Here is a 20337-nt window from a genome sequence, read left to right as displayed (position 1 = left end):
AAACATCGATATATCGATATGTTGTGAACGAACCAAGTATAGTAAAAACGTATGTAAATACGTATAAGCAAGTATAGGGTATGGGTATGTAACAGTTTGATCAGCTGGTGATCAGAAAATTTTAAAGCATATTCGATCTGAAATTGGTATTGTTATCTAATTGTTTTAACAATAATTTTTGCGTTAGTGCTACCAAAAAATTACATTCGCATTCTTCCTGCAGTATGTAATTTGTAAAAATGACTGGTTTAGTCGCCTTGTGTATGACTTGTTTCATTCTCTATTGTAGTTTCACTTGGTAAGATACATAATGATTATATATATTATACTATAATTTTTATAATATTTTAGTACATTTTATTGACTAGTAATGTTACTTTATTTATCTATCAGGGTGATACCAAGGTTCTTGGCATGGTTAGTAAAGAGACGATATAAAATTTATCTACGTGTTGGTCACATTTCATTACCTTATTTTATATTACGGGACGTAAATATTTCGAAAAATGGCTTTACATTGGTAAGTTTCTCTAGAAAAAGATAAAAAGATTTACATTGCCATTGTGTTCTCATCTTCCAAAGCTTTAGAGAGTCGATCTATTAAATTTTAACAAAATCAAATTATATATATATGGTGTTTAATTTCTTACAATTTTAGCAAGTGGAAGAGATCAGTATAAGAAGCAGTCTTTTTAGCAGTGACGTCGCAAAACTTTTAGCTGTGATTATGAAGGATGTCAGAATTAATAAAGATGTTCCAATAAAACCTGTACAGATAATAAGAAAACCAAGGAAGCCAATGGATTTTCAAAATAAAAAAATTCCACCGATAATTATAACTTTTGTACAAGTATGTATATCACACTAAATCTATATACTAATGAATACGATAACTTATTTCTGTCAAGTTTATCGTACTATGCTAATGAAATGATTTCAACTAAGATTACTCGCTAACTTGAGAACTGTTTTGAAATGTTTTAGTTTATGGCTGTTCACATAGAAAATTTAAGTCTTCTGATTTTGGGTAATGGTTGGTTAGCTAATGGAAGTGCAGAGAGTCTGACTTTAGATGGTAGTGTTGTTCATGGAGCTCGTACTCTTCTTGCATCTGCTGCTATCATAGGTGGTGCCATGAAATTGTTGCGTCATGCATCAGACGCTTGCCTTTCACAGATATCCTTTGCTGGAACTGCCGAAGCAACTCTGAAAGCGCAAGGGGAACTTTCGGTAGAGGTATGAAGAGATTGTCTATAGGATTTGTATATGTCACACAAGCTTATTTGTCCTAATACGCAAATTGCAAAGGCTAGGAAGTAATGAGATACTATGTTGTGATTTAACGATGTAGCTCAATGCTTTGAACGATAGCTATTTGTGTTTAGCACACTTAATGGATGATCCTGAACAACTGTCCTTTGCAATGGGATTAGATTGGAATCAAGCAGGATATAATTTATAGAAATTGTACATCGGAATAACGCAGACAGAGGGTTCTGGAGGAGCAGGTCTCATTACATTCTTCAAAGACAGAAGTTCGTTAACTAATGCTGCATCTTCGTATTCAGATACACGTGTCGATCCTTCTACTAATCTCTTAGCTCGGTTAGCACCAGTTATACCAAAGGTGAATTCATTACTATCTACCACCGATCTATCCAAATTCAAAGACAAAAGCGCGAATTATTAAAGATTTAAAAAAGATAAACATAATTAAATATATTTTCAGGATTTTATCCTGAAAGTGGGTAATTCTTCCATAATTACGGGTAGAGAAGATGGCGTAGTACTTGGTTTGGAAGGTACAATGAAGGGTTTGCAAATTAGCACGAAATTCCAACCATCTGACCTGCTATTAAATTTTACCTTAAATTTGGATGGATTATCAATTCGTAGTAAATTCCCTGTTTTGACATTACGATCATTAATAGTAAATTCAAAGGTACTACAGGACTTGCGTCTACAGATTGTTACTGTTTCACATTGTATTGTAACAGATTTATATTATCATGTAATATGATTATTACTTATACACATAGATGGAGCAAGACATTTTACAAATTGCTACACAGATCAGTAATCTTTCTATTATTTATGATCATAAAGACTGGGAGTCGATATTGTGTAATACCGATAATGAAGTTTCAAGACCTGTCGATAGTATAACGTTAAAAAATAAATTACCATGGTTAGACATTAGAGTAAATACTGAACTTTATGATTCGTCGTTATGCATCAAATTATTGGATGTTCACGAAGCTTCGTGTGGTGTAGCACATATGAAATTTTCGCTAAATACACTTACAGGTATGTATAATGTGGCTTGTAATTGATACGTTTTACTTGTTCCTCTATATTAAGATACTTAATACATACTAAACTTAATAGTAATTATAGTAAATTACTAGTAATTATTTAATGATCGTTTAATTTCGTAGACATAATAGATAGTTGGAATACAGAGTTAGTAGTGGAATCTTTGTATTGTACCTTAAACGGTTCCAATACCATTATTTCGGAAACATCTCATCGATGGGGAACGCCTTTGTCTATCGGAGTATTATTAGCTACGACCCGTACCAATGCCATAGGGATTGCCGTTGATGCTCTTGTAACTGAATGGAGTCTGGAACTAGCTAGATTTCTTAAAGAGGCATACAAGTAAGATATGCGAGAAAAATAAAAAATAAATATTCTAATTGATTTACTAAAAACTGGCTATTTGACAGATGTTGCCAAATGTACAATAGAAGAGCCGAAATAATGAAAAATACGAAAAAATCGGATAGCGTTGTTCAATTAAATCTCAAAATTACAAATTGTAATTTATTCTTTATCGCAGAAAACAATCGTATGTATATACATATATATATATAAAATACTACATATATATTGATCTATTCTATTTAAGAATTTTAATCAGGATGTTCAAGACCAATGTCTCGATTGATTGTTTAGTCTCTGTCATGATGCGTTTGGATACTGCAAATTTAGAGCACAATGCAAAACGATTAGTGGTCGTAACAGAGGGTGTTAGCGCGATCACATTGAATAAAAATGAACCAATTGTCTGTCAGCACGCACAAGCATTGGCACATCCATTTTTAGCTATAAGGAAGTGCAAAAGTGCAATTACATCTGAAGCGATAAATATTAGTTTAGATGGTACCAGTCTAGCATGGAGTCCGAATTTACATCTTCGCCTCTTACAACTTTGGTTGGAGTCTGCAGATTTTAGATCTATTATAAGTGGAGACTCATCGACATACACCACTCAAGGTTAATCTATACCTTATCCATTTATTCGTTTTATTTTTTTACCCTACATTTCTTTTATTGTATTTGTCTTCTTTATATCTTTCTACTACTACATTTTTACTTTATTAAATCTTCTTTCTACAGATGAAGACACTGATAAACAGCACAAACGATTAATAGATATATTGGCTACTGGTGGGGTCAGTTTATCTATAGATATTTCTCCGAAACACTTTTTAGAGCTTTCATCGGACCAGTTACGTTGGACGCAAGGAGAATGGAGACTTAATTATATGCGTGTAACTTTAGATATGTCTGATATAATTATGATCGAAGGATTCGAATTAATCAGAGTATTGAGCAGCGAAGAGGTGCGACTAGAACGACAAAGTAACGAAGGTTTTGTTTTGGACTGGAACGAAACTTGGATGCTCAACATCGAATCAATAAAAGCTTGCTTTCCTTACGAACATCAATTTACTGACGCGATTCAGAATGAATTATTCAGTATAAAAAAATGGTTAAAAGAAATTCATTCATCGTCGTCGTCGTCATCGTCGTCGTCGTCGTCGTCGTCGTCGTCGTCGTCGTCGTCGTCGTCGTCGTCATCGTCGTCATCGTTCTCTTCTTCATCGTCATCGTCATCGAATCAGAGAAAAGAAAAGCGTTTACCGTGCGATTTAATTATAAAAGTACGTTTATATAGTAGACGTAGATTTACATGGAAGTAGTTATTCTTTATAATAAATATAAGCAAAGTATTTCACATGTTATAGATTAAAGAATGGATATTCGAAGTAAGCGATGATCCGTTTGAAGTACGTTTACGAGATAATTACGAATTATTGGAGGACGAATATAAAGAGAGCTTAAAAAGGCAAGCAATGCTTGATACTAAAGTGCAAGAACTCTGTCGAGCGCATTTGTTACTTCCTCAAGGTAAAGTTGAGGAACTGTACGCTAGTTTAAATAAAAAAAATGCGGAGATATATGTACAACGGTGGAAACAAATGCAGCGCGCCGGCCCAGCTAGAACGCGTCTGTTTGCTTGGTCTATGTCGGATATCGAGATATTGGCTTTAGTCGACCCATCGATCGACGGTACGGAAAATGCAACGAGGGCTCTTCGAGAAATGGATGCGGAAACTCCCTGGCCAGAAGATGGTCTGGAATTCAGTACCTTATGGGTAAGGGGAATCAGTTTAAAGTGCGCCGAATGGAAATTACAATTGCGGGATTTTCCGCAACCGTTACTGTTGGTTGAGAGTTTAAGCGTTTGGGGTAGACTAGCTGGTGCAGAAGCTTTAGCACCGCCACGAGCCAGGCGAACTGTGAGAATCGAAATCGGTACTCCTTGGGAGGATATTGTCGTGGAAAGAGGCATGACATCTTTGAAGTATTATCACGATCTGAACTGGGATATTGACAAGTTCAGATATGCATTTGGGCCTTGTTGGGAACCGGTCATAGCGCAATGCAATCTCAGTTTCGAGAAAATCATCCATCCGTCACGAGATCCGAGCCCTCCATTACCATTTTGGGACAAAATGCGATTGGCTCTCCACGGAAGATTAACACTTTGCGTGAAGCAGTTGACAGTTTTGCTACATGGTTCATTGGATCCGTACAATACCACGGAGGAGATGGAACTTACATGGACAGGATTGGAACTCGATTGGACGCAGGGAAGAATTATCGTAAAAGGAGATTTGGATGTTTATGTCCGTACGGCCAGTAAATACGATGATTGCAGATTACTTCATTTACCAAATGTACGTTTGAGCATAAAGTTAGCGTGGGTTTGCTTAGGTGATCCTAGAGACCATCATGCTGCGATACCTTGCGCTCCGGACAGATTACCGGAATATTCGAGCAATCAAGAGCACGACTCGTTCAGAGCGTTTCGATCTCAAAACTTGAATGTCAGCCTTTCTCTGGAAACGAAGCCAACCGGATCTCCAGCGTTAGCAAGTGCACCAACCGCCTTACTCTACGGCAGCACCCTCAGATGGTTCGAAAATCTAAAACTCATTCTCTCCGGCGCAACAAGACCAACGAGAAAAGGGCCACTTTTCAAGAATATCAGACCTAGGAAGAAACAGTTGAGCAGGCATTACAGGAAAGTTCGGTTGACACTGGCTTTCCATCAATTCCATGTTAGTTATTGGATGTCATTCGCTATGCAACGCGGTTTCGAAGTAACTGGTGGCAGAGTAGTTTGTAGTTGCGAACACAATTTGTCTTTGCATCCGATCGATGACGGACTAATACATCGACCAAGAGCCGAATGGTCGGTCGTGTATATGAATTGCGAACTTAGTGATGCGGAAATTTGGTTGAAAAGCGCGCTTCACGAAGACAAGGAGAGTGCATCGCTCCGACAACCGGTAGAAAAGTGTTACTGTTTAAGCGTAGCTCGGGTCAGTTACGGCAGAGAGGCAATGGTAACCGGAGTCACCGGAGGGGATACTCCCACGCATAGACTTGTCGTACACGATTTGAAAGGGGCTTGGACAAAGACGAATAGAGACGTAGCGTTTGCACTTTTTGATTCTTTCATAAAAACTCAGCAGCTGAAGAAAAATCTGTCTACCGCAGCCCTGAAAGGCTTTCACAGAGAAAGTTCATCGACACCGCACAAAAATCGAACAAGATCAGTCGAGGTGCAAAACGTGACGACACAAGTAAATGCGTCATCCGCCACGAAACCGCAACAAGGTGAAGCTGTCGGTATGTTGCAGAGATTAATAGCCGAAGCTGCAAACAAACCGGTTGCGTTCAGTGACGATTTATCGGTACAAACGAGAGGTCAACAATTACGTGGACTAGCAGCTTGTCATCAAGATGATGTCCTTCACAAAAATTGGCTAAGTATGTGTGTGCATTTTACAATTATCTAATTTTATTCAACTTCAGTGTATAACTGAAAAAGAAGAAGAAAAAGAAAAGAAAAAATTGTATTGCTTTGTATTTTGCAGTTGCCTTAGTGAATAGTCAGGTATTATTAAAAGGTATCGAAACGCGAGGCTACGTGATCTTGTCCGCGGCTAAAGCGGAAATATTGCAAAGAGTTCATCAACCTGTGTGGAAAGAAAGAACTTTAGTATCAAAGACAACCTGGGTCGGATCGTTAGAATGTATGCAGTATTATGCGACTGTCAGTGCCAACATTGACGAAAATATCGACGATAATATAATGTGGTTGACATTAGACAATATACAAGTAAGTTGAAAATAATTAGAAGGTAAATTGTACAAGTAAAATTGTTTGAAATTGACGTTAACTAAAGTTTCTTGACCTATTAAATTAGGAGAAAGATTCAACTGTGATAGCTGGTTTACCAGATGTGCCGGCGCTGGTTGGTTCAGGACAGAGCGTCGGTGGTGTGGTAAGTCAAACGGTTGGCGGTGGCGGTGGCCCTCAACACCAATTACAACGTATCGTCTCGAGATGTAAATGCGAATTCTTCTACGTTGGTTATGGACAAGCTTTAGACGTTGGCTCTATCGATCAAGTTCCACCACCGCCAAGAGAAGAAGTTAGCCCATGGGAAAGGAAAGATCTTTCAGCAGCTGACGCGTTTACATTGATGCATCACGATTTGGATGTTTGCACGAATTCGTTGCAGTACGCTATGATTTTAGATATCGTTAACAACTTGCTTCTTTACGTAGAACCGAGGAGAAAAGAAGCGTCTGAACGTTTGCAGAGAATGCGATTTCAATTGCAATTACACTCGGTTGAAGATCAAAAACGGCCGATTCAACAACTACAAAATACTGTGCGTGGTTTAGTGGCAAAATTAAGGAGATTGGAGCGTGAAACGTATTTGGTTCAAAAAGCTCTTGCGGAGGAATCTAGCCCTGAGTTATTAGCAGAAATGGAACGGCTAGAAGCTAGAGTTTTCGAATGTAAGGAACAGCTCGGAGCAAAAGCGGAAGAACTCGATGTAATGTTAAGCTGTTATAAGGAAACAACCGCCCCAACCACAGCTTCTACCACGTTGAAAGATAAACCGGCAGCAGTTGCTAGAGTAGCAGAAATTTGCTTCAAACACGCTCAGTGGAGATTAACGGATGCAGATGGTCAATTAGGAATCGCCGATCTTATATTAACTAATTTCTTATACACCAAAACTAGCAAAACCGACGATTCGGTTGAACATCTCCTTGAATTAGGATATGTTAGAATGACAAATTTATTGCCGAATCAAATCTACACGGAGGTGTTGACACCCACTGAACTGCAAAGTAATATGCCTGTTGATAGGCAACGAGCTCTTCGCGTTTTCTGTAGAGAAAAAGCACCGGTTGCTGGAATATCCGTCAAAGAACATTTCGAAATCAATGTTGTTCCACTAACGATAGGTAAGTAACTTGCATATTGTCGTATATCCTACTTCTCCTCCTTCTCCTCTCTCTCCTCCTCCTACACCTTTCTACTTTCTTCTCTATCCTAACATTTTCATTTGTCTTCCAATGCTAATTGAGATCAATCGTTTTACTGTTAGGATTAACGAAAAAGTTTTTCAATACGATGCTCAAATTCTGTTTTCCTGAGAGAGATCCTGAAGGAATAGAGGAGCCACCTGCACCGCAACGAGATTCCTCCTTTTATGTGCCAATCGAAAGAAGGGATGACGTGGAAAAAATGAAAGAACGAGCAGATAAAAATAAACTATTTATATATATTAAAATACCTGAAGTACCCGTTCGTGTCTCTTATAAGGTATTTACAATCAATTTTCACGAAACCATCATATTTCTGTTTCATATTGCTCTCAAACAAATTACGAGTTACCAAACTAATATTAATAAATCACATGTTTTTCCACGCGCACACGCATACACACGCAATCCACCAATAGGGAAATAAAGAGAAAAATTTGGAAGATGTTCGGGATTTTGCTCTGGTAATACCTACGTTGGAATATCATAATGTTACTTGGACATGGCTCGACCTTCTTTTGGCTATGAAAAGCGATTCTAGACGTGTAATATTAAGTCAAGCTATTAAGCAGAAATTACAAATAAAACCAAGAGGTCCACAGGAAGAATCCGCTCCGCAAGAAGAAGATAAAGCCCGACTTTTATTAGGTGCCAGACATTTACCGGGTGATGTGAGGAAGAAAAGTGTTTTCAAATTTAAGTAACATTTTAGATTTGTAACTCGATGAAATGTTCATTTATACAAATATACATAGGATTGCAATATTTATTCTAATGGAATATTTAATAAGAAAGTTGTTAGTGCATTGCCAAGTATTTTTATTAAAGCCAAGCGATATTTGTACGGTTTTTTAACCACTTACACAACTCTATATGGTTTATTATTTGTTCAACTATTAACTGATATTGAACATTTTCATGTACGTTCATCACTCAAATTCGAGTAATGGTAACAGCATTCTGTTTTACTTGCAATTCCTTGTACAATTTCGATAAAATTATTCTTAAGTAGTTAAAGTACCGTGAATGCGCCGAGATTAAAACATTAATCTTCGTAAATAGTTGCTTTTCTTTAATTAATATTGTTTTTACTGCTCCGAAATTATTGTTCCAATTATACATTTTAATTATTTTGATTTGTTTGAAATTTCACAATGAAACGTCGGTATCTGAATGAATTCCATATGTAATTTAACTTACATTGAGAATGATGCACGACTGTAATGTACGGTCACCTTCTATTGTTTACGATCGCAAAAATTTGTAATGTTCTATTAATGATGTAATGGTATTTTGTTACATTTTGATTGTAAATATTTCGTTGTTATAAAAATAAATGGTACAGTACATTCCAATGATACTTAATACTCGTATTATCGATGGAAGAAATATAGCCAGGTCTTAAATTAAAACATTGAGTAATATAGTTGATCGATCGATTGCAGGAATATCCAAGGTTGCGCGTATGTAGAATTCCATCTTTCTCAATACTGAATCGTAGCAAAATTATAATGTGTAAATAATACATATATGATAATCGATTTTGCAATTTCGTTATATTTCTTTCGCCGGCTACACATCACCTTATTTCCGATTAAATATTTACAATCTGTATATAATACATCGTTAAAAACTAATTAAGGGAGCTTCTACAGTTTTTCTCGTATGCCTCCATTCATTCAAGTCTGCCAAAATTCTTCTACCATACATATTATGCAATTCGCGAAACGTTATCCTCGTTCTTGGAACATTTTCCGTTCTTCCTGGGGCAGATCTAACGCTCTGTGAGCGATGATGCAACTCGGATCTATTGAAAGGATTATGTCGTTGTCTTGGAGGAGCTTTTGGAGACTGAGCAGGAGCCATCACCATTGTTGTTTCTTCTTCTGCTGCATCCAGTTGTCTTTGTAATTCTGCTACCATTAATTTCATGTAATCATAGCTTGCACATGCTAAAGCTTTCATCCACTGCTCCATAGATTCCTATAAATTCCCCACAGTATAGATTCGTTCTCTACTGACCATTATTATAGAGACAATAATTTCTATTATAAAAATCAAATTTATCAAGAAATACTTTTACCTGAGATTCTGCTGCAAGAGCATAATTTCTATTGTTTGGACCATGAAATACGATCTGAAAACCAAATTGTTCTTCGTCTTCTGCTAATTCAATGGTACAACCTTCAAGAACTATCATGCCCACAGGTTCCTTGTCACCGCGTCGGTCGAAATAAAATAATATATTTCCTTTGAGAACGAACCATCTTCTTTGATAACCACGATTCAATTCACCACGTTTGTTCAACCAACCTTCACGATCTACTGGTGTTGCTGAAGTTGCAAAAGCTACCATATTTTTCTCGTTTATTTTCATTGCATTTAAAATTATACTTTTAACCGAATCAAAAGAAAACTCTTAACTTCACGTAATGTTTTTCTTATCTAATCCGTCTTAATATTTATCAGTAGGAAAGCAATTTGTTTCCAACTTTTATATTGAACTGAAATAACCTTATAACCTTTAAAACGTATTTAATTGCACCCGCAACAATACATGATACAGTGGGAATCTGTAATATTTATGACACTAATTGACTAATATCGATTAATAAAAACGACACCTTTTTCCACTCTATTAAAATGTTTTTTTACACAAAAAACAATTTATTTACAAGAAAGAAATACTTGATATAGAATAGAATTGCGATGTTCTCAATCAATTGCACTAACCTTCCTTGACAGGTTCCTGTAGCTATAAGTAAAAGTTATACATACATACATGCTATTTTATCGTGTTAAAGGATAAGTTGCGGTTACGCATATACTTTGTTACTCATTGTAAACGTTAAATACACGTCCATCTACATTATTATTTGTTAAACGTTGACATACGTTTATTTAACAATACAAAATGGGAAAGGGATTTAATAATTACATGTGCAAAAAATTTTTCCATCCAGCATCCCGAGACAACTTGAAACGAGTACGGTTCAACTACTGATATTTTTTTAGCCTATTTATGGTTCGTACTATGATTAAATTTACGATCCTTTTTTTAAGGTATGGATGGCTGAACAACAAGCAGAGGCTTATAAGAAAAAGCAAGAAGAATTACGTGTTCAATATGAAAAGGAACAGGACCTTCACAATAACAAGTGACCAAAATTATATTCATTCAGCAAATTTCTTTGATATATTTTTATCTATAACTTTTTATTTATTTTATTATGTGTTTTATAGAGCTTTGTTGAGTAAAGAAAGCAAGGATAAGCTTAGCGTAAATTTTATGTATGAACCGCCACCTGGAGCAAAAAAAGAAAGAGAGAAAGAAGATAACGAGCCAGAGTATAAATTTGAGTGGCAACGCAAGTACAATGCACCAAGAGAAAGTTATTGTAAAGGAGACAGTGAAATAAGAGATCAACCATTTGGTATTCAAGTACGAAATGTTCGTTGTATCAAGTGTCATAAATGGGGACACATAAATACAGGTTTGTATAATAAATATGATATCAAAATATATATATACACACACATACACATATTTATCCATATTAAACAATACATATTTTGATCACAGATAAAGAGTGTCCTCTGTACAGTCAAGCAATGAGCGTAGTAATGGCAAATAATTCACCAAGTACATCTGCTCCAGATGCTTTAACGTTAGTGCAACAAATGAGAGAAGATGGATTAGCACTGAAAAAGTGAGCACGGATTTAGAAAGATCTCTTCCTTTTTCCATTGTTTTAACTGTTAAATAAATAGCTCCCTATTTTAAAACTAAATATTGAATTTTATTTGTAGATCTGCTCTTAGTGCTCAACAACATTTACGAGTCCCTGAGCATGAACATCTTATGATATCAGATGATGAAGAGCAATCTGAAATTACATTCTTGAAAACCTTGTCTAAAAAAGAAAAAAAGAAGTTATTATTGTATGTATTTCTTGCATCTGTATTTTGACAAGAACTTGAGTTTATTTCAAAATAATGTTAATTTGAGATCATACATGCTTAAATCAATAATGTTTATGATTGTAGGAAATTACAACAACTTGAGAAAAAAACCAAGAAAGCGGAAAAGAAGAAATTGAAAGAGAAACGAAATAAACACAAAAGAAATAATAGCGAATCAGAAACTGACAGTAGTAGCAGCAGCAGCAGTGATAGCTGTAGTGATAGTACTACTAGTAGTTCGAGTACTAGCATCATAAGTAGTAGTAGTAGCTCTGTGAATACCATTGATAAAACTTTAAATGATTACACATCAAAAAAGCTTAAGAAGAAACAAAAGAAAAAGGAAAAAGCAGGTTATATTTCAAATGGTGGCTCTATGAATCGTCATCGGAAAAAAGAGAAAGATAGAACAGGTAATCAGAAGAGAAGAAGTGAATTTAAGCATGAAAGGAAACCCAAATACAAGAAATATTATGGAAAAGATGTGAAAGAAAGTAAAAATAAAGATTGTTATATCTACAAGAAAAGAAAGTTCATAGAATCTAATGAAGACAAAATCAGTGAAAATCAAAACAAAAAGAGAACTAAACGATTTTAAAATTAATTGTGTTTTCGATATAAAAAATACACGCGTGGTGTAAAGGCGCACGCTGTATCTAGTATTCACATAAGTTGTGTAGAGTACAAGAAGTACGATATATGCATAGTGAGTCACATATTCTATGTCATTCCAGAAGATATTAATTGCATTCCTTTTCATATGCTTTACGATCAAAAGTATAATTCTCAGTGTGAAAGTTGAGAATTTATGTTATACATATACACAAAAATATTTCGTATACCGCGACTTATCTTTCAAAACTATAAATGTTTCAACAAATACGCTCAATAGTTCATTTCAGGTGTAATAGTTTAATCTGACTCACCTTGTATATTCATATAGATGGAATAAAAAGCACAATGTATGTAATTAATTAATAAATTTTAAGTGAACAATAGAAATAATAGTTTCATAAATATATATTTCAGATGGAACAAGACTGTTTAAAGAAATTTTTTACACAAATGTTATTTTAGACTTGTTATTATTTCATCCGTAGATGGCTATAATTGGTATTTTATTATGAATATGTAACATTAATATCATTAAGTATTAATAGGACTTTTGTTTTCAAGAGAATGTAACTGCTTAATAAATACATAAACAGGATTTCTATTGTAATATTATATACACGAGAATGATTTAGTTTTAAAATATAGCCTATGTCAATTTAAGATAGTACTATATAATTGATAAATGTTTATACGAAATTAAGTGTCAAGCTTTTTGATATGTCCTAATTACAGATACCAAAACAGCGAAATAGTCACTAAATTAAATTGAATGATACTATTGGATATTTAGGCATGTATATTTGAAAATGCTTTGGTCACTTCTTCTTGTTATAAGTTTGTCATGAAAAGATATATGTAGAAGTAAATTCATTAATGCATTATATTTTAAAGAAAAAAGTGAGAAAGCATTTTCATACCTTCATATATTTATCTTACAGGATGTTAATTTCTCACTCTCAACATTTTACTTTTTTAACATAATTAACTATTAACAAGAATTTTACATACTTATTACTACACACGCATGCGCAGATGAGCGCGTATAAGTCTTTCTATGGAAAATTTAATACTATCCAGCCGGTAGCTGTGAACACTTGGGCAGTTAAAATTTTTTGCATAATTGTCATTTTCACAACGATTATATGTAAAAAGTAGAATCGGATTGGCTATTGAATAAAAACAATGATTTATTGTTGTCTATCGACGGATGTATTCAAAGTTATGTATGTACATGTAATTAGCGAATGACGTATAAAGACTAGCGATAAATTTATTCTTGAGTGAAATATACATATGTTTAAATAATTCATCAAATATAAGTTGGAAGAAACAATAAAACATTTTTTTCAAATTTTAATCAAAGGTCGTATAAAATATCTCGATTAATTCTATTTCCACTAATCATTACTGCAAAATATATTTTTAAAGTTTGAATCCTAAAATGGGATATCATATACGACCATGAGATATTCTAATTTTTTCCTCTTATAAAACGCTACCACTTGCGACGATTACAACTATTCGACAGAGGAAAATATATATATTTATAATCCTTCTCCGATTCTACTTTAACAAAGATCAATACAATTTTTATTTTTATACTGTTATTCTTCTTCCTTTTCTTTTCTTTATTTTATTTGCATGCTCTCCCTCTTTCTCTGGTCCTAAGAAATTAATTTTATTCTAATGGTAGAACAAGACTTTCAAGTTTAGCTGTATCCAATATATTAGTCTCAATCAACATGATCTATATAAATTTAATACGATGTTTATCGTCTAAGAAATTTGTGAATTACTTCGGAATGTATATTTATGTAAATAACTTTTTTGAACTTACAATTAGTTTATTGAACAACAAAGCAATGAAAAAGTTGCACGATTTACATATTCGCACGAGCAATGCATTCCAAAGAGGCGGTAAATTCATTTTATTCTTTTTATGGCAGACCTCTAAATATATGCAAGCTAAACAAATTTATTTTTATATACTAACTTAATTTTTATATACTAACGATAAACTCGTATTTGTCAATGAATGGAACGTTTTAAAAACTTGAATTAGTCGTTGCAACAGTAAGATATGTCATAAAAAATATCTTTCAGGTTTTTCAATGATATAGCATTTTGTTTAAACAGAATGTACTTATTATCAGGAAATTGGACATATTTACATAAGGAAAACGCATACAATATTCCTTCTTTGCACTGAAAACAATGATCAGTCACATTAGAGAGCAATTGCAGGCCTACATACGATTTGTACGCGAATTGCACTGCCCTATAAGCGTAACTTTTTCGACATTTAGACTTATTCATCTTTAAATATATATATATATATATATATATATATATATATATATATATATATATATATATATATATATATATATATATATATATATATATATATATATATATATATATATGTAAACAAATTGCATTAAATTCGATAATTAAACATAATAGTTCAACTGTCAGAATAAAAGACAAACAATGTAGGACATAATTTTTACAAAGATTTTGCTGAATCTAAAATGGAAGATCCAACGTTTTCTTCGATTATTTATATGTATCTTGTTATAAACGATTCCACTGTTAATTCAATATCTTCTACATCATTAAAATTTATTATGCAATGCTTAGAAATTAAAAAGCGGACCTATATCCGCCATTTCGGTATCTTCCATATTATTTGAACCTACAACGTGATGCCTAGAAATTAAAAAGTAACTTTTCAAGCATAGAAGTGCATATTTCAAATGAGTAATACATAATTACCGTTGAATTTACATATAAGATATTTTTGTTTTTCAAGATGGTGAATGAAATATCAAATTTTAAAATACCTATGTTGATGAAAATGAGACGTTGTATGGAGATGGGCATCGGGTGATCTCGATGACAAACTGTGAAGACTTCCGCTAAATTCTGTATTTAATAGACCTTTACGTGGACTTCTAGCATTCACAACTCTTGGTTGTGCACACATCTCCTCCAAGACACTGGGTGCTACGTATGTAAAGCCCTATAACCATATCATTGAATGTGCATAGTTTTATAATTTTTTAATGATTACTTCAAATACGATATATTTACAATATATCTCGAAACTTACCTGAAAGATCATATTAGCGGATTCACTTAAAGTACTTTCTACCGGTGAATCAACTGGTACAGTTGCCGTGAATTGTTCATCGAATTGCGATGTATCATCGGCACTTTTCTGCAAACATTTAAATACACATTTGCTCGCATTTATTATTGCAACACGTTTTATTGCAATCAAGGATACTCACTAATGAAGGCTTGAAAGGAGGTTCTAATTTACGTGAAATCACATCTTGCCACTTAATATGTTTGAAGAAGTTATGATTCATAATCTGCTCAGCATCATCAGGCCCAGATCCTAGTCTCTGTGACACTTGTCTCTACAATTGGTCAAATGCAAAATATATGTCGGGTTTACATTAGAATTAGGGTTAGGGGCGTGAAACCAATCTTCATTTGGATTACACATTGTCGTTATGCAATAGAGAAGACATTGACCAGTGCAAATACGATTATTACAGAATTTTACAAATAACCGTGGTAATTAGATACTCGAGAAGCTAATGACAATGATCCTAGGTTCAATAACGAATCCGCGGTCAACGGGATAACAGGATGCGCTTTTTTCCGAAGCCCAAATCGTACTCGACTTGCTTGGCTACGGTGGAAGTATAACTAAACTAACTCTTTGTTAAAACGTGGGATATCCACTAAGCGTAAAGACGCTAAGTAACTCGCTAAAAACGATCTCACGAGAGAATGACCCTCCGTCGCGATGATGCTGCAGAGGAAAACTATGATGGGGTGCCTTCGTTCAGAAAGTGAGGGAAATTGACGTTGCTGTTAATTGGTCAATTTCCACGTTGATGGCTAGAAAAGGATGCCAGCCGTCCTTGAGGGAAGGTTGCTAGCGGGAAGCGTCGTTCGTTCAAAAATAGATCTCCCCTATCTTCCCGTAGTTGGGACAAAGACTGTTTGTCTGTTTCAAGGACTTTAGGTAACCAGATCTTAATGTTTATAACGGCCCTCAGGCTAGCTGAACATGTACTGTGGAGATGCGTCGGCATCTGGTAACCATCATATCCGAAGAATAGGGCCTGCGTATGGCGAGCCACGGGACAGAAACCGTTGGAATGTTTACTGTCGCGTGCCGCTACAAATATTTCTTTTAAGGAGAGCTATAGAATTACTCCATAACTTTGTTAGACAAAGCGTTCATCTCGTGACCGCGGCTACTTTCGGCGACTGGTTGTCGCCTCGAGCCCAAGCTCATTATCACAAATCTCGAACAAATACAATCGGATCGAATGACGACAATTGTTTAATTACGCCTATGATAGAATCTAGATTACGGTGTTAAGGGATTTTCCCGAAGTTCCAAAGGGAAGGCTCCGATGTCCTTTCATCTCCGACATATATATTAACTTTTACTACGCATAATACAAACAATTAAGTAAATAAACAAATTACCATTATCTTGTAAAGAAGTGTTAAAGACATACCTTCAATAACTTTCGTATCAAGTCTTTTGCATCGGGTGTTAGGTACAATGGTAGACATAACTTTCCGCGTAAAATCTTCTCAATTGTTTTTCTTCTGTCATCTCCTGTAAATGGTGGCTGTAGGAATTAAAATGTATGTAGTTACGTAATTTGATTGAATTTTCATATTCTTTTGCGATATTTTGTTATTTATTATTTAATCTACGTACCATTCCGGTAAGCATGTCAAACATTAAAGCACCTAAACTCCACCAATCCACTGCTTTTCCATGTCCGCTTCTCGTTAGAATTTCTGGTGCCCTAATCATGTTAATGATAATAATAATTGTAATACATACATTTTGAATTAAATCATTATAGCTTATAATTTATTTTAAATTATTTTTCTAGATGACAGACATTTGTAGGAAGAAAAATATTCGGCCGGTCAATTTACTACTGGATTGAAAATTTGAACTCGGATCTTGCGCCTGTAGGACTGGTACTTACCCAATTGAACTACCTAGATCATTGCAGAATATTTTCTCCCAAATGTTTAAGTTCCAAGCTATAGGCAGCAGCCGTTTGAGATTTAAAAATTTGGTAGAAAATATTCACAGGTGGCTTAAATAGCTTAATTGGATATGTTACGTCGGGCGACACTCTACCTAGACCAGGTCACCCACCGCGGGCCAGACGGGAACCAGATGTCCGCTCATCCTTGCTGCGTACCCTCAATATTCTTAAGGACCCGTCATAAATCCCAGTAATTTGCTAGCTGAGGTCCTTCAGACCCAACAAACATCTGTTTTCTGAAGCATTTCTAAAGACTATTGTCTACTACTGCTTGATAAGGGAAAGTTAGTTTTTCTCACGTATGATACAACTTTCCTCCCACTAACCACTTTCTCTCGAGGGCGGCTAAGATCCTTCCTAGTCCACCAACCTTCATTTAATCAATTAACAACGAAGCCTATTTCCCTCACTCTCTTAGCCAAAATTATCACCAACAAATCCGATGGCCCTGTGCACTAGACACACCCATCCTTAGCTTTCCTCCGCCACAGCATCGTCTCCGAAGAACACTGATTTTCCATCCTTCGAACAGTCAACATCCTTTAACCGGGAATACACCCGTAGATCAGTCACTCACTCGTCTTATACATACGCACCAGCGTAACTATCTGCTTTACAAGTTGTTAGAATAAACTGTGATTTATAACTTACTATACAGTGTTACATTCATTGAACCACCTCTGTTATCTTAACCGAAACAGGGGAACGACTATTTCGCGGCGTCGATTAACCGAATCGTAGCGAGAATTTACGCCTCTCGCTGACGCGTTTTCCTAGCGACCGCGTCTCTTCGCGAACGGTCGTAACAGGATAAATACCCGCCTGACAAGCGAAAGATCAGCGTTTTCGAATTCCTGTCCAGAAATCCGATCAGCCAAATAGTTTTCTCCCTACATTTTAATACTGACAATAGGATTCAGAATTAATGCAACGAAAATTTTTTACTTACATATACTCTATGGTTCCGCAAAATGTATGCGTTACTGTACCTTCTTCTATATGTTCTTTACAAAGACCGAAATCTGTTAATTTAACATGACCTTCGCCATCTAATAAAATATTTTCCGGTTTTAAATCTCTGTGAAGATAATTAATACAGTTAGATGTACATGTATATAATGATTTTTTAATAATATTAATGATTAAGGATATTGTACCTGTATATAATACCCTGATTATGGAGATGTTGCAATGCGAGTATAATCTCAGACAAATAAAAACTATAAGTACAAAAGACAAGTTATAAGTACAAAAAGCATACTGACACATATAATCTGAAGATATTAATAAGTATATAAATTTTACATACAAGTAGAATAAAATACATGTATATTATTATCATCTACAATTACTTCAGAAACTAATTTACCAAGCTGTATCTTCTAAGAAAATGCCTTCTCTATCTAAATATGTGAAGAGTTCTCCTCCACAAAGATATTCCAAAATTAGATATAATTTACCACCAGTTTGAAATGCGTACATTAAATTAACGATAAATGGATGCTGGAAAAAGAATGAAGTGAATAAATATCATATTAAAATTCACAATGAAATCTACTTACTTTTACTGCTTCCAAAATATTTCTTTCTGCCTTTGTATGAGCTGTGTCTTTTTGATTTCGTATGATAGATGCTTTCCGTAGTACCTACATAAATAAAGAACTAGAAAGCTTTTTACACGCATGTACAAATATAAAAATATTTACCTTCATAGCAAAAATACTGCCTTTGTCTTTTCCAGTCACTTTTTTAACTTGAAAGACTTTTCCATATCCACCTTCTCCAAGAATTTTACATAGCTCAAAATCTTGTGGACCAGTTTTTTCTTGGCCTGCATTAACATTCTGTTCCGATAACTGTACTCTTTCTAAATTATCAGATCTATAAAAGATTCAATTTTTTTTTTTTATTTTCTAAGAAGAAAAGCAAGAAGAACGTTTGTATCGAAATTGAACACACAATTCAGCACTTTTATTATTGTTTAGAAGGTACGATTTAGCGATAAATTCGATATCATATATTTTCAAACATTTGATTACTTACTCTAATATCGTATTTACATTTGTAGTATGATTGTATTCATCCTAGAAAAAAGAAAACACATATCAGATTTGATACAGCGATCTAAAATCTATGAAATTTGACAAGAAACAAACTTCTCTATTTTCGACGATATCATCGTCCGACTCGTCTTGACTTATGGAGTCCCCGTCGTGTAATTCTATGTCAAATACTCCAGCCATTCTTCTCACAGAGTAATCATTTAAAAAATTTTCCTGTCGAAAACTTTAATTGATTGTAATGCGTCCGAATAACGTAGATATCTACGTATCTGCGTACACACGATTGTAGATTTTATTTCCCTTTATTTGCGTGTTCCACACTGATTTTTTGATGGGTAGATTAAACTATCTATATATAATCGTGAACTATCAAATATATCTACAATTAAATGGGCTCATGAATATTCCTTACTTTTTTCTTTTCTATCTTATGACAAAATAATCAGGAAGAAATATGGAAAATTTTAAAAAAGAAACACGAGACGATTCAAGTATATACTCTGGGCACAAACTATGGTCCAACGTGAATGCCAACTGCATTCTAGCACATAGGCATATGTATGTTTATGGTGAAGCATGAAATATATAGAAATTTTAAAAAGGTTTTGTTCTACATTTGAAAATAAAAATAATCTTAGAACTACCCTAAAACTTTTCATTAATTTGAATTTACATAATTTTGCGCTTTTAATAATGGATTCTATAATAACAATAATTTCTACTTCTATAAATTGGTCCTTAGCTCAATTTAAAATATCCGTTTAGAAAGGAAATATTAAATTGAAATAAAGAATTGTTATTTAATTCAACGTGACCTTATATTAGAAACAATTTCTTTCGTTTCTTTTAATTCTTTTACATTTTTAAATATTTTGACGATATGC

The 20337-nt window shown here is 34.4% G+C and overlaps 4 protein-coding genes across 5 annotated transcripts; 2 read left to right on the top strand and 2 right to left on the bottom strand.

Moving 5' to 3' along the window:
• Positions 1-9: 9 nt before the first annotated feature.
• LOC126869003 (protein KIAA0100) lies at positions 10-9067 on the top strand. 2 transcript variants are annotated; one of them, XM_050625077.1, is made up of 17 exons: positions 10-146; positions 224-298; positions 394-520; positions 659-850; positions 985-1236; positions 1463-1627; positions 1730-1942; positions 2040-2307; positions 2439-2661; positions 2730-2851; positions 2959-3279; positions 3403-3950; positions 4035-6129; positions 6237-6481; positions 6570-7626; positions 7770-7987; positions 8127-9067. In XM_050625077.1, the coding sequence occupies exons 2-17, from the start codon at positions 240-242 to the stop codon at positions 8409-8411; spliced, it is 6390 nt and encodes a 2129-aa protein (XP_050481034.1). In that variant the 5' UTR covers positions 10-146; positions 224-239; the 3' UTR covers positions 8412-9067. The 2 variants fall into 2 exon arrangements, with proteins under 2 accessions (XP_050481034.1, XP_050481033.1); XM_050625076.1 differs by having other exon boundaries at positions 75-298.
• Positions 9068-9244: 177 nt separating this feature from the next.
• On the bottom strand, positions 9245-10443 carry LOC126869747 (sesquipedalian-1-like). Its single transcript, XM_050626677.1, has 2 exons — positions 9791-10443; positions 9245-9690 (listed from the first exon to the last, which is right to left on the bottom strand). The coding sequence occupies exons 1-2, from the start codon at positions 10082-10084 to the stop codon at positions 9334-9336; spliced, it is 651 nt and encodes a 216-aa protein (XP_050482634.1). The 5' UTR covers positions 10085-10443; the 3' UTR covers positions 9245-9333.
• Positions 10444-10484: 41 nt separating this feature from the next.
• Positions 10485-14628, top strand: LOC126869508 (corepressor interacting with RBPJ 1). Its single transcript, XM_050626145.1, has 6 exons — positions 10485-10693; positions 10771-10865; positions 10951-11201; positions 11291-11417; positions 11518-11649; positions 11755-14628. The coding sequence occupies exons 1-6, from the start codon at positions 10622-10624 to the stop codon at positions 12266-12268; spliced, it is 1191 nt and encodes a 396-aa protein (XP_050482102.1). The 5' UTR covers positions 10485-10621; the 3' UTR covers positions 12269-14628.
• Positions 14629-14670: 42 nt separating this feature from the next.
• Positions 14671-20000, bottom strand: LOC126869453 (ribosomal protein S6 kinase beta-1-like). The gene is made up of 13 exons (XM_050626020.1): positions 19547-20000; positions 19434-19474; positions 19097-19271; positions 18953-19036; positions 18760-18893; positions 18548-18610; positions 18340-18468; positions 17045-17135; positions 16836-16952; positions 15582-15713; positions 15401-15508; positions 15132-15310; positions 14671-14997 (listed from the first exon to the last, which is right to left on the bottom strand). The coding sequence occupies exons 1-13, from the start codon at positions 19631-19633 to the stop codon at positions 14925-14927; spliced, it is 1413 nt and encodes a 470-aa protein (XP_050481977.1). The 5' UTR covers positions 19634-20000; the 3' UTR covers positions 14671-14924.
• Between the last annotated feature and the right edge of the window lie 337 nt (positions 20001-20337).

Source organism: Bombus huntii, chromosome 1 (assembly GCF_024542735.1).
Source record: "Bombus huntii isolate Logan2020A chromosome 1, iyBomHunt1.1, whole genome shotgun sequence".
Lineage (NCBI taxonomy): Eukaryota > Metazoa > Arthropoda > Insecta > Hymenoptera > Apidae > Bombus > Bombus huntii.
This window is presented reverse-complemented; position numbering and strand designations above follow the sequence as displayed.

Bases quoted from the DNA above. Each gene is read 5' to 3' on its own strand.
- LOC126869003 (XM_050625077.1), top strand. From the start codon at position 240: ATGACTGGTTTAGTCGCCTTGTGTATGACTTGTTTCATTCTCTATTGT. The intron at 6,482-6,569 runs GTAAGTTGAAAA...CTATTAAATTAG, and splicing joins TGACATTAGACAATATACAA to GAGAAAGATTCAACTGTGAT. The intron at 7,627-7,769 runs GTAAGTAACTTG...TTTTACTGTTAG, and splicing joins TGTTGTTCCACTAACGATAG to GATTAACGAAAAAGTTTTTC.
- LOC126869747 (XM_050626677.1), bottom strand. From the start codon at position 10,084: ATGAAAATAAACGAGAAAAATATGGTAGCTTTTGCAACTTCAGCAACA. The intron at 9,691-9,790 runs GTAAAAGTATTT...GGGAATTTATAG, and splicing joins CTCTTGCAGCAGAATCTCAG to GAATCTATGGAGCAGTGGAT.
- LOC126869508 (XM_050626145.1), top strand. From the start codon at position 10,622: ATGGGAAAGGGATTTAATAATTACATGTGCAAAAAATTTTTCCATCCA. The intron at 10,694-10,770 runs GTACGGTTCAAC...CCTTTTTTTAAG, and splicing joins CCCGAGACAACTTGAAACGA to GTATGGATGGCTGAACAACA. The intron at 11,418-11,517 runs GTGAGCACGGAT...TTTTATTTGTAG, and splicing joins GATGGATTAGCACTGAAAAA to ATCTGCTCTTAGTGCTCAAC.
- LOC126869453 (XM_050626020.1), bottom strand. From the start codon at position 19,633: ATGGCTGGAGTATTTGACATAGAATTACACGACGGGGACTCCATAAGT. The intron at 17,136-18,339 runs GTAAGTAAAAAA...TAACATGATTAG, and splicing joins TGCGGAACCATAGAGTATAT to GGCACCAGAAATTCTAACGA. The intron at 15,714-16,835 runs GTATGTCTTTAA...GACCAATTGTAG, and splicing joins TGATACGAAAGTTATTGAAG to AGACAAGTGTCACAGAGACT.